The 14,159-nt window shown below is 49.7% G+C and overlaps 5 protein-coding genes across 5 annotated transcripts; 1 reads left to right on the top strand and 4 right to left on the bottom strand.

The window, feature by feature from the left end:
* Positions 1-184: 184 nt before the first annotated feature.
* On the bottom strand, positions 185-4,931 carry M438DRAFT_268254 (uncharacterized protein; the record flags this gene model as incomplete). The annotated part of the gene is made up of 2 exons (XM_029900238.1): positions 185-927; positions 986-4,931. 2 exons carry the CDS (start codon positions 4,929-4,931, stop codon positions 185-187), a joined length of 4,689 nt encoding a protein of 1,562 aa, XP_029763163.1.
* Positions 4,932-5,486: 555 nt separating this feature from the next.
* On the top strand, positions 5,487-7,802 carry M438DRAFT_363113 (uncharacterized protein; the record flags this gene model as incomplete). Its single annotated transcript, XM_029907629.1, has 1 exon — positions 5,487-7,802. The coding sequence occupies one exon, from the start codon at positions 5,487-5,489 to the stop codon at positions 7,800-7,802; it is 2,316 nt and encodes a 771-aa protein (XP_029763162.1).
* A 532-nt stretch (positions 7,803-8,334) lies between these two features.
* M438DRAFT_291767 (uncharacterized protein) lies at positions 8,335-10,511 on the bottom strand. The gene is made up of 5 exons (XM_029901759.1): positions 9,732-10,511; positions 9,436-9,678; positions 9,133-9,365; positions 8,855-9,078; positions 8,335-8,789 (listed from the first exon to the last, which is right to left on the bottom strand). The coding sequence occupies exons 1-5, from the start codon at positions 10,407-10,409 to the stop codon at positions 8,386-8,388; spliced, it is 1,782 nt and encodes a 593-aa protein (XP_029763161.1). The 5' UTR covers positions 10,410-10,511; the 3' UTR covers positions 8,335-8,385.
* Positions 10,512-10,555: 44 nt separating this feature from the next.
* On the bottom strand, positions 10,556-11,521 carry M438DRAFT_403561 (uncharacterized protein; the record flags this gene model as incomplete). The annotated part of the gene is made up of 2 exons (XM_029909663.1): positions 10,556-11,229; positions 11,284-11,521. The coding sequence occupies 2 exons, from the start codon at positions 11,519-11,521 to the stop codon at positions 10,790-10,792; spliced, it is 678 nt and encodes a 225-aa protein (XP_029763160.1). The 3' UTR covers positions 10,556-10,789.
* A 410-nt stretch (positions 11,522-11,931) lies between these two features.
* M438DRAFT_363110 (uncharacterized protein) lies at positions 11,932-12,954 on the bottom strand (the record flags this gene model as incomplete). The annotated part of the gene is made up of 1 exon (XM_029907628.1): positions 11,932-12,954. The coding sequence occupies one exon, from the start codon at positions 12,952-12,954 to the stop codon at positions 11,932-11,934; it is 1,023 nt and encodes a 340-aa protein (XP_029763159.1).
* Positions 12,955-14,159: the final 1,205 nt, after the last annotated feature.

Below are 14,159 nucleotides of genomic sequence, written 5' to 3'. Positions count from 1 at the left end.
ACAGGACAATGAGACCTGTTCGACGAGAAGTACACGAAAGAGGAATCTACAGTATCCATCGCACAACTCTGACCATTTCTTATGCGTCACCCGTGATATTAGCGAAGTTTTGATGCGCGAAAAGGCCCTCGCCGACGCCCCTCATATCAGAAGCTCAATAATAGAGAAACGGGAATCTGCATAACTATCTAAATCCAACCGTGGCGAGGAAAACCAGCAGCTTCTCCCTATCTTTATGGTCACTCATAAATTCCGCAACATATTCATGCGGCAAATACTTCTTTCCATCCTTGTCCTTGTAAGCCCACATTTCGTCATTTCCCAAGTCATTACGGATTCTCAAAATCTCGACGAGATCTTTTGTTCTGGTTATGCCGTTCTCCATGGCGATGTGTAGCACAGTTTGTTCTCTGTATCGCCAGGAGAGATCGGTCACCGGAGCCAGAAGACGCATTGTTTCCTTGACCCTAGTCCTGAAATCCGCTTCCGCATTGGCGACTTTGCACCAAGGTTGAGGTTGTGTTCTGCATACAATAGCCAATGGCACCCTGTGATCGAACATTTCCTCTTTGAAATCAGCATCGTGAGTTTTCAACAAGGATTTGACGAATTTGGGAAGAGCGAGGAGGGCGGCGGTGTGTAGTGTTCCGTCGTCCGCCGGCGATCCTGTATCCATGAGGCGAAAGGCGGCGAAGTTTCCTAGGTAGATGGAAGCGAGGCGGAGGTTTAGTTTTGGGGTCCCGATGTCTGGGGTGAAGGGTTTGGGGTATGCGCCTAGGTGGGCGAAAGAGGGGAAGGGGATTTCGTAGGATAGTACTTTGTTGTCCATTTCGATCAAGGCTTTTAGCACGGGAGTTCGCGTTGAGTCTAGAAGGCAGCCGAAAGCTGCGGATACTCCTGTTACTGGGGTGGAATATGTCGGAAGCACTGTTAGGTAAACTTCTGTCAGTGTGGGAAATTTTGCGATGGGCATTTGTTAACGAACCTTTCTTGCCGGCTTCAGCTATCGATACGAGTATGGCATCATTCCCAATTCTAGGTTCCCTGAATATAGCCCATATCAGTGCGGTGCACTTTTCAGAGCGCCATCCTTTGCAAATGCTGTATGTGATCTTTTCGGAAGCAGACACTCCATTCCTCAGGAGAATCTTCAACAGCTTTGTCCCGTTTGGATATTTACGCAGGCAGTCGAAGAGAAGCTGATCCTGGTTGACGATCGCTGGACTAGGCTTGTCTTCAAGACAAATGTTGAACCACCGCACGACATCCTTTTCGTCTTGAAAGCAGCCCAAAAGCGCCGGTAAAAGTACCTTCAGCCTCGCGTGTTTACTCAGCATGCGAAATTCTGGTTCTTTTCTCGCTTTGGCGGCCAAGAGGTAGCAACTGGCCTTGTTTTTGTTCGGGTCTGCCCCTTTTGCGAGAAGAAGTTGCAATATGGAGTGATTTGAAGTTTTCCCTAGCAGACTCGCCGTTAGAGCATCGTAGAGAGAAGTTTTGTTGATGTTCCACTGTAACAAACATCGATATACCTCTAGACGCAAATCTGTGTTTATGAAAGAGGCTTTCAGCGCTTCTTTGAAAGCGACGTCAGCCGTATGGTCATCATCGATATATTGACTGAGAAGTTTAACAACATCAACAGAATTTGCTCGAAAAGCCAGCCGGAAGGCTTTTCCACGTTCATGACCGACGACAGCGCCATGCTGCAGGAAAAGTTTGGGCAGACTCAGTTGATCCGAATCGACGTGTTTCAAGGAGCTGAGAAGAGCTTCGGAGACGACGTCGGCGGGGATGGGATTTTTGAGAATGACGCATCTGTCCAACAGACACTTGTATACCTTGAGTGATCTCTCACGGCTCATGGAAATCGTTTGCGCATGCATGAACAAGCTCATGACATTGTTACGGTTTGTGATGGCCTCAATCATGGTCACGAAAAGTCCAGGAGACGACTTTGCCATGGCCACCTGGATGGTTTCAAGCTTGACTTCGGCACTCCGTGCCAACAGCGACTCCGGGAGCCGCGTACTTCTTGGGTTATGATTGATGAAGTCATCAAGCAAGGCCGACAGATCACTCGCCGACGCACCACCGTTTGCATCGAGCAGATGTTTGACGATGCGAACTTTCTGGTCCGCCTTCAGCTTAGCAGGCCCTACCGCCAGACATGCTCGTGTGATAGAAGTCGCGGCAGGCCGGAAGGCGAGCAACACATCCATTGTTTCGAAAGATCCTGCTTCCGCTGCTACATGGAGCGCTTTTCCCCCATGATAGTCGACTGCAGCTTTGTGGCGCAGAAGTAGTCCGAGACCCTCCACATTGCCGTCCAGAGCACGACGTATATATCGCACAAGCGCCTCGGACTGTCCAATCTCAGCCGACTCTGCCTGCCCCAAAAGCAGCTCAATAATCCTGAGTTCGTTGGAACCATGTAGGCGTTTGGTAGCAGCATCGAATGCTGATCTCAAGCTTGTGATGCTAGGCTTTGCACAAAGGATCTTGCGGAGCAGATCGACATCGTCTTTTTGAACAGCCAGTTGGAGCAAGATTCCACTTCCAAAGTCAACATCCATCTCATGCTGAAGAAGGCAAGGTATAATGCTGACCATATCATGGTTATCCTTGAGAGTCGTGAAGACCCAGGTCGGCTTCAAGTTGTTGAGCACACCAGCAGCAGACGGTGCAGAATTGAGGACGAGATCCAAAGAAGGCAGAGCATAATATCGGGGATTGAGCGCTATTGTCAAGATGTTTGAGCAGCTCGCTATGCTTATCTGGCGACCATCGCATAGAATCTTGAGCAGATCGAATTTTTTGAGCATGAGTGCCATGACGAAGCAAAGGCCGGCCTCATAGTTGGGGTCAGCGCCGTATTTCATAAGCAGGCGCACAATATCCAACCGGGCATCATCTGAAGCTGCGGCGAGAAGCGTTTCGTGGAGCGGTGTCCCCGACGCTCCCTTGCTCAGAAGTAGTTCCATCATGCTCAGCACCGTGCTGTATCCATGAGCAGATATTGTATCGAAAGCTATGGGTACAGATTCTGAGAATGTTTCAACTCGTGGGCTTGCACCGCAGAGCAGTTGAAGTAAGCAGATATCGCCCCTTCGTACAGCTGTCAAGACACCACTTTCGATATGATCATCACTACTATCCACGGGTGCATCATAGTCCAGCAGTAGCTGAACCAACTCCATGTCCACCTCTCCGCCTTCAGACACAACTTGTTGTAAGGGTCCGGCGAGCTCTTTTGCTGGAACGTTCTTCTTCAGCAGAGCTTTCATGATCTGCAACCTACTGAGCCGATATTCCAAGGTCATAGCAGCGCTTATAGAATGCGTGATGATCTCCAGTGAACAGCTGCCTCGCAGTAAGATGTTGAGAATCTCAAAGTCTGCTTTTGTTATGGCCTGTAATAAAGCGCGACCCTTTTTATACTCTACAGATGCACCGTGTATAATCAACTGCTCGACGAGTCGAATATGCTGCTTCTGAACAGCATGAACCAATCGCAAGTCTAGTGATTTACCAGCCAGGTCCATATGAGCCAAGAGGTCTATGAGTCGTAGCATATCTTGTTCAGAAGTCGACAGTGGTACAAGGTCCAGCAAGGGAGACACGGGCGAAGAGCAAAAGCCATGTCTCAGTATCTCCAGTACATCGAAATCCATATGAGAGACAGCCCACGACAATGCGTTGTGAGGTTCAATATCCAGACTGACACCAGCGTTCGTCAAAGTCTGAATCAGGAAGAGCTTGCGGAGCTTTACATCCTTCATCAACTCCTCACGAAGGATTGGATTGTCCTGCAGGCATCCGGTCTCGAAGAGTAAGATGAAAAAATCATTCCTCTGTCCAAGATCTTCAACCTGAGTAGCCAGCTTGTGTATATCTTGAAGCACGTCACAGAACTTCTCAACAGAACCCGCGTAAGCAAGTATTGTCACAGTGGCAGGGAAGTTCTGTGTCTTCAACGCTTCCAGTAGAAGGCTATCGCAGACTATGTCCGGACGATTAGCTAGGCAAAGTAACAGGATATCAGAAGAGCTTTCGATTCGCAGCTTCAAGCAATATCGCCACGCCGTGAGATCCATTGCGTCTGGAGCGGACAGCAAAAGTTTCGCCAGAGCAACATCGTTCTGCTCGAAACACTCCCGGATGGTTTCCTTGCAAGTAGAGGCGCCGGCACCATAGCTAAGCAAGATTTCCATTTTGTCCATTGAATGCTGTGATAGCGCAACGCTGAAGGCGTGGTCCAAGACTTCTTGATCCACACCAGTCTGGCACATCAGTTGAATGTAATCAAGATCCTGTAGAGCGGCCATCTCTTCCCGCCAAGGCATCTCATAGATGACTGGTACTTGCGATCGCAAAAGACGACTTTTCATCCTTGTCAGTCGGGATCTTGTCCGTTCCTCTAACTTTGGATCGTGAAGATGTCGCCAAAGCTCATCTAAAGAGGTTTCCTGTGCATGAGATAGGACCGCTCGCACAACTCCAAGCAGCTCGAGTGGGTCCTGAGATAGGAGGTTGCTAAAGACTTGTGCGACTTCATGTTTGCTGAAGATCCACTTGTCTTGATTCAGCTTCTCGTCTCGGCGCCGGGTAAACCGTCTGTTGCGCAAGGTTGGTTCCGGTGCCTTGTATTCAGGATTGCAAACTCGCTGTTCGGCAAGTAAGAACCGTGCTCTCTCTGAATCGGCGGGAGACGTTGACTGAACATCGATGGATGGCGTCCATGGTCGTTGAGCCAACATTGAGACAGGTAGTGGTGGAGAGAGATTGGCTTTGCGAAGAATCAATGTGACTCGCCGTCGGGATGAATGTTGCTTCGTGCTTGACGTAGCATCCTCAAACAGTGAAAGTCGTGCTTCTGGCGAATGATGGGTATCCACACTCGAATCTGCAGACCGAGTCGAGCCGTAGTACATGTCTCGCGGACCTTTGCACGAATTCTTTACGAAGGGCTCCATGGCGAGGAACCTTTGTTCAAAGGTAAATGATGCGCATATCAGTCAATGCTCGATCCGCATCCCACCATCGAACGCCTTGTTTACAGGCTGTGCTGTGGCGGGGTCAGAAGTTGGGGCCAAAATGTGCTGGCCGAGCATGCAGCAATTGAATAGCGTAGGATTCGCTGCAGCCTTTTCCTAAGCCCAATCAGTGCATGCATCCAGGAATTTGGGATGCAGCGCCGACCGACATATGAAAAGAGTTACGACCCAGTACCAGCACAAGGTGGTAAAACTCTCTCAGTATCGCTGCGCTCTCTCGAATTTGTATAAGATATCACAGCCTTTTCCGTCCTTGTGCGACCAAGTGATTTAGATCTGTGTGTTTGTTACCATCATTTTTCTTAGAGTGGTTCAGGTCGACGGATCGACTCGGTCTCCGCCATGCCTTCGTCTCCGCCATCCTACAAATCATCAGAATCGATATCGCGGTCGGAAACATCTCGCAAGGAAATTCGTTCGCTTGCGGACGAGATGCTGCGCTCTTCATTGTCTCGTAGCGTCTCCTCTTCGGCATCCGTGTCTCGTTCGCAGGCTCGGAGAACGGACACGAAGTTATTGGCAGAGGAGCTCTTGCAGAATCCGCCATCAAGCTCTCGCAAAGTCCCGGCTATCTCATCTCCGCACACAGCTACCGCTTTCAAGAACAGTGATGTTCCGACCTCCACGACATCAGTACCTCCCTCTTATGCCATGTCAGAGAGATTGATGAAACTGGCACTCAAGCAGGAAGTTGATAAGGCCAATGCTCATGCGCCTCAGCGTAACACGACGGGATTGTTCAAGGCAGCATGCTCGACAGACTTGCTGTTTCTGATCGATACCACATGTTCCATGGACCCATATCTCAACTCGGCGAAAGAGCAGGTCAAGAGCATCGTCAAGGATATCAAAAAGACTTTTCTCAACGAGTCCGACGTCCGCATCGCTGTGGTCAGCTATAAAGACCATGGAAGTGCAATCAATATCGAGTTCCTCGACTTTACAAGATCCACAGATGAAGTGTTCGTGTTCCTGGATGGGCTTGAAGCTGAAGCAGGAGGCGATCCGCCTGAAGATGTTCTCGGTGGCATCTATCAGGCGCTTCAAGCATCATGGAAGCAACAAACGCGCTGCATGGTCCATATTGCAGACGCACCGCCGCACGGCCGTGGACTGCATGACTTGAAAGATCAAGACGACTATTACCTGCCAGGCAGCGAGCCACATGGCCTTACCTACAAACCACTCCTTAACAAGCTGGTCCAGCTCGACATCAACTACGCTTTTCTCCGCATAAAATGCTACACAGATCGTATGGCCTTGGTTTTCGCTCAAGTTTACGGGCACCGCAATGCGAAGTTGCACATCTCCAACACCTATCATAGCCAGATGGTATCAACGGCAAGCAAAGGCTCCGGCACGAACACTATGAGCAATCATAACATCGCGCCGCAATTCAAAGAATTTCAGCTTGGTCTTTCGTATAGCGAGCTCCAACATCTGGTGGTCAAGACAGTGACCGACTCAATCACTCGAACTGCTGGTCGCCTCTCCGTGACGTGGAACGCGACAAGCAAGATCGAGAAGGGCACTCATGCAACAACCCTGGACGCTATTCATGAGGGTGGCAGCGCTGGTAGTGGTAGCGGAGGCGACACCAAAAACTCTTTCGAGAAAGTCCAACGGTGGACGACTCCAGGTTGGCTGGACGAGACGCTCGATTTGGAAGGCTTTTGTCCCGCAGTAGTAATACACGACATGAACACACTCGATAGCATGATGGCCGCCGATGAGAACATCAAACTGAGCGTCCTGGAGCTCAAGATCCGAGCTCGATCCAAGCCGTTCGATCGAGGCGCCATGCGGAACGCATTCTACGCCAGTAGTACCATTGCGGACACCAGATTTGTGTTGAAGTCATTTCTCAGACACGGCGAGGATGAACGTGCTCAAGCGGCCGAGGACATGCGGATCCAAACATTGTGCAAGGCTTTCGCTCTTGAGTTCAATGGTCTGCTCAAGATCGAACCCCCTCTGGACTTTCTAGTAACGTCCTGCCTACAAAGCAAGTCGAAAACGCGCAAAAAGTGTTCGTCCCTTGAGCTTCTCCTAGATGGCGAATATGTCAAGTACAACAACAACACTGCTTGGGTCAACGATGAATTACCCGACGACTCTTTCAATCAGACCGCGCAAGCTTTCTCGCATTTCACGTTCGAGCGCTCATGGGGACTGCTTCTGATCAATGATCTTCAAGGCGTGGATCATATACTGACCGACCCGACAATCCAAACGCGTGACCCAGAGAGGTTCAAACTGCACCAGAACAACTTGGGCGTCGAGAGCTTCAAGTTTTTCTTTGCTCGGCATGAGTGCAACAGCGTCTGCCGCGAGCTAGGCCTGCTGAGCAACCGAGAGACGTTCGCATCAGGCCGATCCGAGTTCAGGAAAGAATGGCCAGTTATGGCGCCCACAGTATGCTGCTCGAACAAGCTTTGTCGTAGCATTATCCGCATGACCAACTCTCACGAGTCGACAAAATTTCCTGGTCAACATTGGTGCAGTACATGCTGGAAACAACTCATGGTGCCCGCCGTCAAGTGGATCTGCATTGAGCCTGGCCCAAATCATGAATTTGAGGTGTCGAGGTTCTATCACGAGTCGCAAGGTCAGTTGCCGCCACGCAAATGCCTTGAGCACCGCGAGAAAGATGTCACAGAATCTAGCGCCGCAACTGTGGGTGGAAGTCTGTGGAGTCGTATGCAATCTGCGGGTTCCAGAACATCACTCCTCGGAAAGAGTTGGTGAAGAATCATGTCGGTGTTTTCTTGATTGTTGCGACCGAGGACTCTTGGTTCTGCTGTGGTTACTGGAGTTTGTTCTCAGTTTGATTTGTTTGTTCTGCCTCTCAATCGCCAAGCATTCTTCCAACACTTTTACCGTGTAACCACAGATCCCATACTATCCAATGTTGAAAGATCCATCAATAGAAAAGTGGCATGCAAAGCCACATGACCATCCAGAGATCGAAAACGTGGCGTGTAAAAGGGCAGTGTGTCGATAGTATGATCGTATTGACTGGATCTGGAGATGTGTGCAGACAGTGCAGCCACTGTGTCGACGATTGCGGCTGAGTGACATTTTGGGCTGTGAGATCTTCAGCCGCAGTCCAGCCTACCTATTAATTCGCATGTGCGTGGCTTAATGTCGCGTCAGTGGAAGCATGTGATAAGACAGTAGCCGACGCTTTTGCGAGCTGTGTTCTTCAGCCCTTGATCATTACAAACTCGTGTGAGTTTGTGATAGTGTGATATAATAGTGGCTTAGGATTGACGCTTATGTTAGGTAGTTGCAAGTAGTATACAAATCTGATCATCGCCTCAGGTCGACGCTACCAGACTATCTGCCATGTTATCTCACTAAACCCTACGATTTGCGAGAACGCTTGATCCCTGTCTTCCATATCCTTCAGGACCGCCTCGCCTCCATCATCTGCAAGACTACTCGCGATACGCAAATCCTTGCCTGATCCGCCGCCTGGTATGACTTTACTCTTTACCCGATCGAGCTTCTCCAGCTTTGCGATGTTGGTGTAATCGATGCTCCATGTGATGCGATGGCCGATGTTGGTTTCGAAGCGCATGGACGAGGCGCTGATTATCAGACGTCCTTTGTCTTTGCTCAGGTGTGCTGGGTAGAAACCGTAGTCTGTATTTGCACTGTTGCCCAAGCCGGTTTGAGTATCATGGCGGTACCGAGAGCCTTCTGCTTGGAGTGACTTGACTGCCCATTCGGCTGAGAATATGTTCATGTCAGTCACGGAGCTCTGTTCAATAGGGGTAATAAATGTAGAAACTGACCATGCGTGGGAATATTCCAAAACACTCGCCTAGGGATTGAAGCGAGCAGTCGATAGTCAGGGAAGTTGCTTGCGAGGGGGAATAAGCCGAAGAAGACCATTCCTGCTCCAAGTGCGCTCGACTTTATCAAGTAGTAAGTAGGGACGAACGTGGTGATTAGGATGGTCAACAAGAAGATGGAAAGCGTGGCCACAGTTCGACCAGGAACTCTCCATTCATAGAAGCTGGGGAACATATCAGTGTCAAAGCTTTAAGAGGGATGATGGGGACGATCGTACTTGCGCAGGATTTCGAAGAGGTCGGCCACGTCGCAAAGCTGAATCATGAGCCACGGGCCTAGATCTTCCTGTAGCTTCTCAACCCACGATCCGCCTCCTTGCTTCTCGATGTATTCGGTTAGGGTGTAGGCTGTCTGATCCTGATCCTCGGTCCGCTCCAGATCTGTGCGAACTTCTTTGATTGTCTTTCCGAAAAGCTGACGGCTCATGACCATGTACACGATGGCCGATAGCTTGGTACAGTTAGCCATTTTGACCACTCTGACAAATAGTTCATAGCTAGATGCAACGTTCAATACATACCATGCCTGAAAGTAGGAGATCCCAATAAAGTAATGCAACGTAAAGTATGAGGTATCCCAAAGTTGCCTTCGGATCTTCCCATCTGTACACTTTCCTTGCTGCCATGATCAGACTCTGAAAAGGTGCAGATGCAATGATGATTCGCTCGACATTGGGCATGATGGATTCCTTCGTTGGGGCTGGCGGGCTCGAACCGTGACCTATGTATTGACCACCATATTGTTGAGCGTAGTATTGCAAAAGCTGTAGGATATCAGCGCATCACATCATGAGAGAAGAGGTCTTCCGGCACGCACATGAGTCCCGTAAGCCTTCCAGTCAATCACAGTACCTTCGTCGATGGTTTTGTGTTCGAAGGCCGATCGGCTTTTTCTAACGAATGCATCGCGAGGTAGAGGACGGCATTGAGTGACGTGTCGGTCCATGGTCCACCTCACGTAAGTGTTCTGGCGTTCTTTGACGAGCCAGTCGCGTTCGTGCACAGCGGTAATCTTCTCATCGTTCGTTTCGGCATGTTCGACGCGATCTTGAGCCTTGACGAGCTCCACTTCTTGACCATGAGATATTTCTACTGTTGCTACATTAGCTGCTGCTTGATGACTTCCTTGAGCGGAGATCTTGTCCTTGATCGTGTCGATGGGATTGTGCAGCAAACGGTCGACGGTAGATTGTTCAGAATTTGAAGACTCATGATCAAGCCGAGATTTGCATGGTTCGGGTGTCGATTCTTTGGCGAGAATAGGATGCGCTTCCACTCCTGGACGAACGTTGGACGGTTCATTGATATGCAAGGCTTTGCGGAACTTCGCAGCGGCGGCGTGTCTATGTTCGTCAAAAGAGCGCCGGACTCTGTAACCCGAGTGTGGAAGAGGTGAAGGATGCGGCAGTTCCTGATTCGAAGGCTGGACTTGGCCGCCTTGTTTGATGGCTGCGCGATCTAGAGCGACGATGTTATCGTTGTGAAGGTCTGCCATCACGATGTTGAATATCTATCGCAGAACGATCGACTTTGCTGGGAGAGCCTCAGGAACTAAGGGCATGTGTCTGATGCGATGAGAAATAATCTGAAGGCGGCCTTCCACAAAAAAGTGAATGACGTTATATGGAGGGGGAGGGGTGTGCTGACATGGTGTAGCATTCAGGCTAGGAGCGGAGGACTACTCCGACTGAGCAACATCTCCTAACTCTAAATGCCAGAGCACGAGGCCCGCATCTTTGAGAAGATTTTGTTCGGTCTTTGAAGATCACAAATGCGCGTGTTTACACAGAGCATCTCTTTTGAATATAAGCTAATTTCGTAACGTCGTTATAGAATTGAAGGACTTTTCCACTTATGAGCATATTTCTTCATGCTTCACTTTCCAACAGACTCAGCCTTCTTAACTTGGCTCACGCGCATGGCTTCTTCCTTTGCTCTGCTCTCGGCGCCTTCCTTGACAGCCTTCACCTCAGCCTCTAATTCCTTGAGTACGTCATCGCATCTTCCTGTCCAAGCGTCTAGTGAGGCCATGATGGAAGTGACGCTTCCCGGAGTGATGTCGCGCAGGGCCGTCACGCTGCTGATTGCGACGAGGCCCTTTGCAGGGTTGAGGGTGGCGGTGACGAGGTCGGCGTAGATGGCATCGGTTACTAGGCGTTCGAGCGCGAGTGGTGATGAGAGTGAGAGAGCGGATTGCAGATTTGAGTATGTGAGCGGTGCATTGTTGGTTGTGGTTGCGGCGAGGGTGAGCAGTGTCAGCAGACGTAGCTTGTGTTCCTGGTTGGGCGAGAGCTGAGGCAATGATGATGCGAGAGCTGCAGGTGTTTGGTTAGTGGCTTGTTTGAAAGCAGCGAGAAGTCAGAACATACCTTGGTATTCGGCCCATGTGCCCCATGCGAATAGCTCAAGTAGGGTGTAGTGGCTGCTGTATTGGGCGTCGTCGCGCAGCTTCTGGATGTTCGGGGTCTGGAGGAGCTCGCCAAAGACGTAGGTGTTTGCGGCAGAGGTTGCTTGTGTGACAAGATCGGCTGCTGCACGAGCTGACGTAGCCGACTTGGACAAGGCGACGAAGGGTGCCAGAGCATTGATGGCGCGAGTCTGCTCCATGGTGTGATATGGTGTCGTATGAGAAGATGTAGTTTGGTGGAAGCTGCTCAGTTGCGTCGAAGGAAGATCGAGAAGGCGTCAACATTCATGAAGGGAACCACTGCGGTGGAAGCGGGAGTCCGCCGTCGGACTTTGCGGAGCGTTGTTGATGCTTGGCGTCGTCAATGGCATCAACTCGCTGGCCCTGCTGGTCCTTTCTTCACTTCTGGAAAAACAACACACTCTTCGACCGTATTTCATCTACCATCGACTCTTAGGACATCACTTCTACAATGCCATGCATGCCGTCGATGGTATCGTGATACTAGGAAGACGTGATATGAATACCTCATCAATGCATTCTATAGTATTTCTTCAAGATGCTCCTAAATATCCAACCAATCAAACCAACCTTTTGAACATTTCCATGCTTACAAAACAATCAAAGCACCCATTGCAGCAGCCAACACGCCACCAACAGCACATCCCACCTTTCCAGCAGCACCAGTAGAAGTCTCAGTAGACGCCGAAGCCGATCTCGAAGCAGAGCCAGAAGCAGTAGACGAAGTCGAAGATTGACCAGACACACCAGCCCTAACCATCGCATCATTAGCAGCTACTCTCGTATAAGTAGGAATGGTCTTGACCCACGATCTGCTCAAACCACTCGTCGAAGCAGTGCCCACCGACGTCGGCGATCCCGTCGTACTGGTCTGACTTCTGGAAATAGTCATTGTGGACATGTCGATTCCGCAACCAGAGTTTGTGGCGATGGCGCAGATGGCAGGGAGATCGCTGGATGCTGGCATAGAAGCGGGAACGATATCCGTGTATCCGCCAGACAGCACGGTAGGTACAGCGGCTTCCCAGGAAGTGGTTGAGCCGAGATCGACGGGAATCCAGAAGGTAGAGACGTCGCTGGGGAAAGCGGACGCGGTAAAGGGGTTGAATGTTGCTGTAGGATTATCTGCTGTGCGCCAGACATAGGTGGACTCTTGAGCGGCGTCGATGCCTGCGAGACCTAGAGGGTCTTCATCATCACTGCTGTCATCGCTTGTATCATCGTTGCTGTCGTCTTCATCATCTGAGTTGTCATCAGATGCACCAGCAGTAGGAGTAGCAGTTGCAGAAGCGGCAGCAGTAACCTCAGCACTCGTCACAACGGCACTAGCACTGGCAGCAGCTGTAGCGGGTGCAGTGGATCCAGCCAGGTAACTGGGACTGTACGTCTCTGTACCCACATATGCTGCACATCCAGGCACCGTGGTCTTAGGGGGTGCTCTACCACCGCCACAGTCCAGAGGGTCACATAGTTCTCCTGTTCCGGGAACGATCCATGCGTACGAAGCACCTGCTGGAGATGAAATGTCTGTTCTTGTGCAACCGTCCAGATCGGTTTTTGCGTTTGCCAGTGCTGCCGAGAGGGCAAGGAGAGAGAAGGTAGAGAGATGCATTCTGTTACTGATGTCCTTCAATGATTGTTTGAGATGATCTAGCGGTGTAGTTAGATGTTGTGTCGTGATGCTGATATCGAAAGAGCGTCCTGCTTATTAGAATATCACGAAAAGCAAAAAGAGAGTCGAGCTGAGTATGTAAGAAGAAAGAGATGTGCGGTGGAAACAACAGAACAAAGGCACATCTTGTTGTAATTTCCGTCGTTCCCTAAACAGCAAGTCAGGTACCGCAGCACATGAAGCATAGCGCATCCTTCGAAGAAAACGCCACTGATCATCATGAAACAAACATATTCACATCGCAAAAGACACTGATTGACTGGATGTATAGCGATGGTGTCAACAATATTGGCTGTACTGTCAAGATGTAGAGTAATCGTAGCGTTCTGATCCAGACGTTTCTTTGTGCTGTAGAAAGATACTCGAGTTCATTTAACCAAGACAACACCAAAGAGAGAGAGACAGGAGTTCAAAATTAGCCGCTTGCTGTGCATGTGGGGTGAAACTCGATTCATGCATGTTATTCTAGTCGACCACACGGGATGAATGATGACAGACAACGGCTGTACATTGCACATCCCGTCGTTGCCGTCTCACAATTGAGGCTCTTATGGCTGCCACGGCTGACAAGTACACATGTATCATTTGTCGCCTTGGATAAACGAAGAAAATGCTGGCGTCCAACTATCAAAACTTGAGAAACACAGCTCGTAGGGTATCATGATGGTCTTGGGTAAAGAAGAATAAAAATTTAGATGTGATACCAGACTTAATACATTTCATTTCCCCCACGCTCTTTTCGCTCATCCTAGCATTTGATAACCCGAGAGCAGATGCCATGTTACGTTGTTGCATGTGTACTAATAAAACGAGAAAAGCCGCCGCCTAAGAAAAACATGTAGAGAGAAGAAGAAGAAGAAGAAGAAGGAAGAAAAGACAACGCCGCGCTGCCTGAAAGAAAAACATGAAACAAGAACCAATGGAAGCAATTATCATTAAGTTCAAAGTTTGCAGAAAGAAGAAGAAAGGAAGACGGTTAAATAAGAAAGTCGAACAAGAAGAGAACCTGAAAAAAGGGTATAAAAACAGGCGGGAAAGAAGAGATGCAGAAAAACACAATGCTCCGAAAGAAGAAGAAAGGGACGGGAAAGAACACTGCTCGAAATCAAGAGATGGAAGAATCAACAGGCCGGACAAAGGCCTTC

Source organism: Aureobasidium pullulans (genome assembly GCF_000721785.1).
Source record: "Aureobasidium pullulans EXF-150 unplaced genomic scaffold scaffold_4, whole genome shotgun sequence".
In the NCBI taxonomy this organism is placed as follows: domain Eukaryota; kingdom Fungi; phylum Ascomycota; class Dothideomycetes; order Dothideales; family Saccotheciaceae; genus Aureobasidium; species Aureobasidium pullulans.
This window is presented reverse-complemented; position numbering and strand designations above follow the sequence as displayed.

Excerpts from the sequence above, each read along its gene's own strand:
- M438DRAFT_291767 (XM_029901759.1), bottom strand. The coding sequence starts at position 10,409 with ATGGCAGACCTTCACAACGATAACATCGTCGCTCTAGATCGCGCAGCC. Across the intron at positions 9,679-9,731 it reads GGAAGGCTTACGGGACTCAT|CTTTTGCAATACTACGCTCA; the intron begins GTGCGTGCCGGA and ends GATATCCTACAG. Across the intron at positions 9,366-9,435 it reads ATCTCCTACTTTCAGGCATG|CTATCGGCCATCGTGTACAT; the intron begins GTATGTATTGAA and ends AACTGTACCAAG.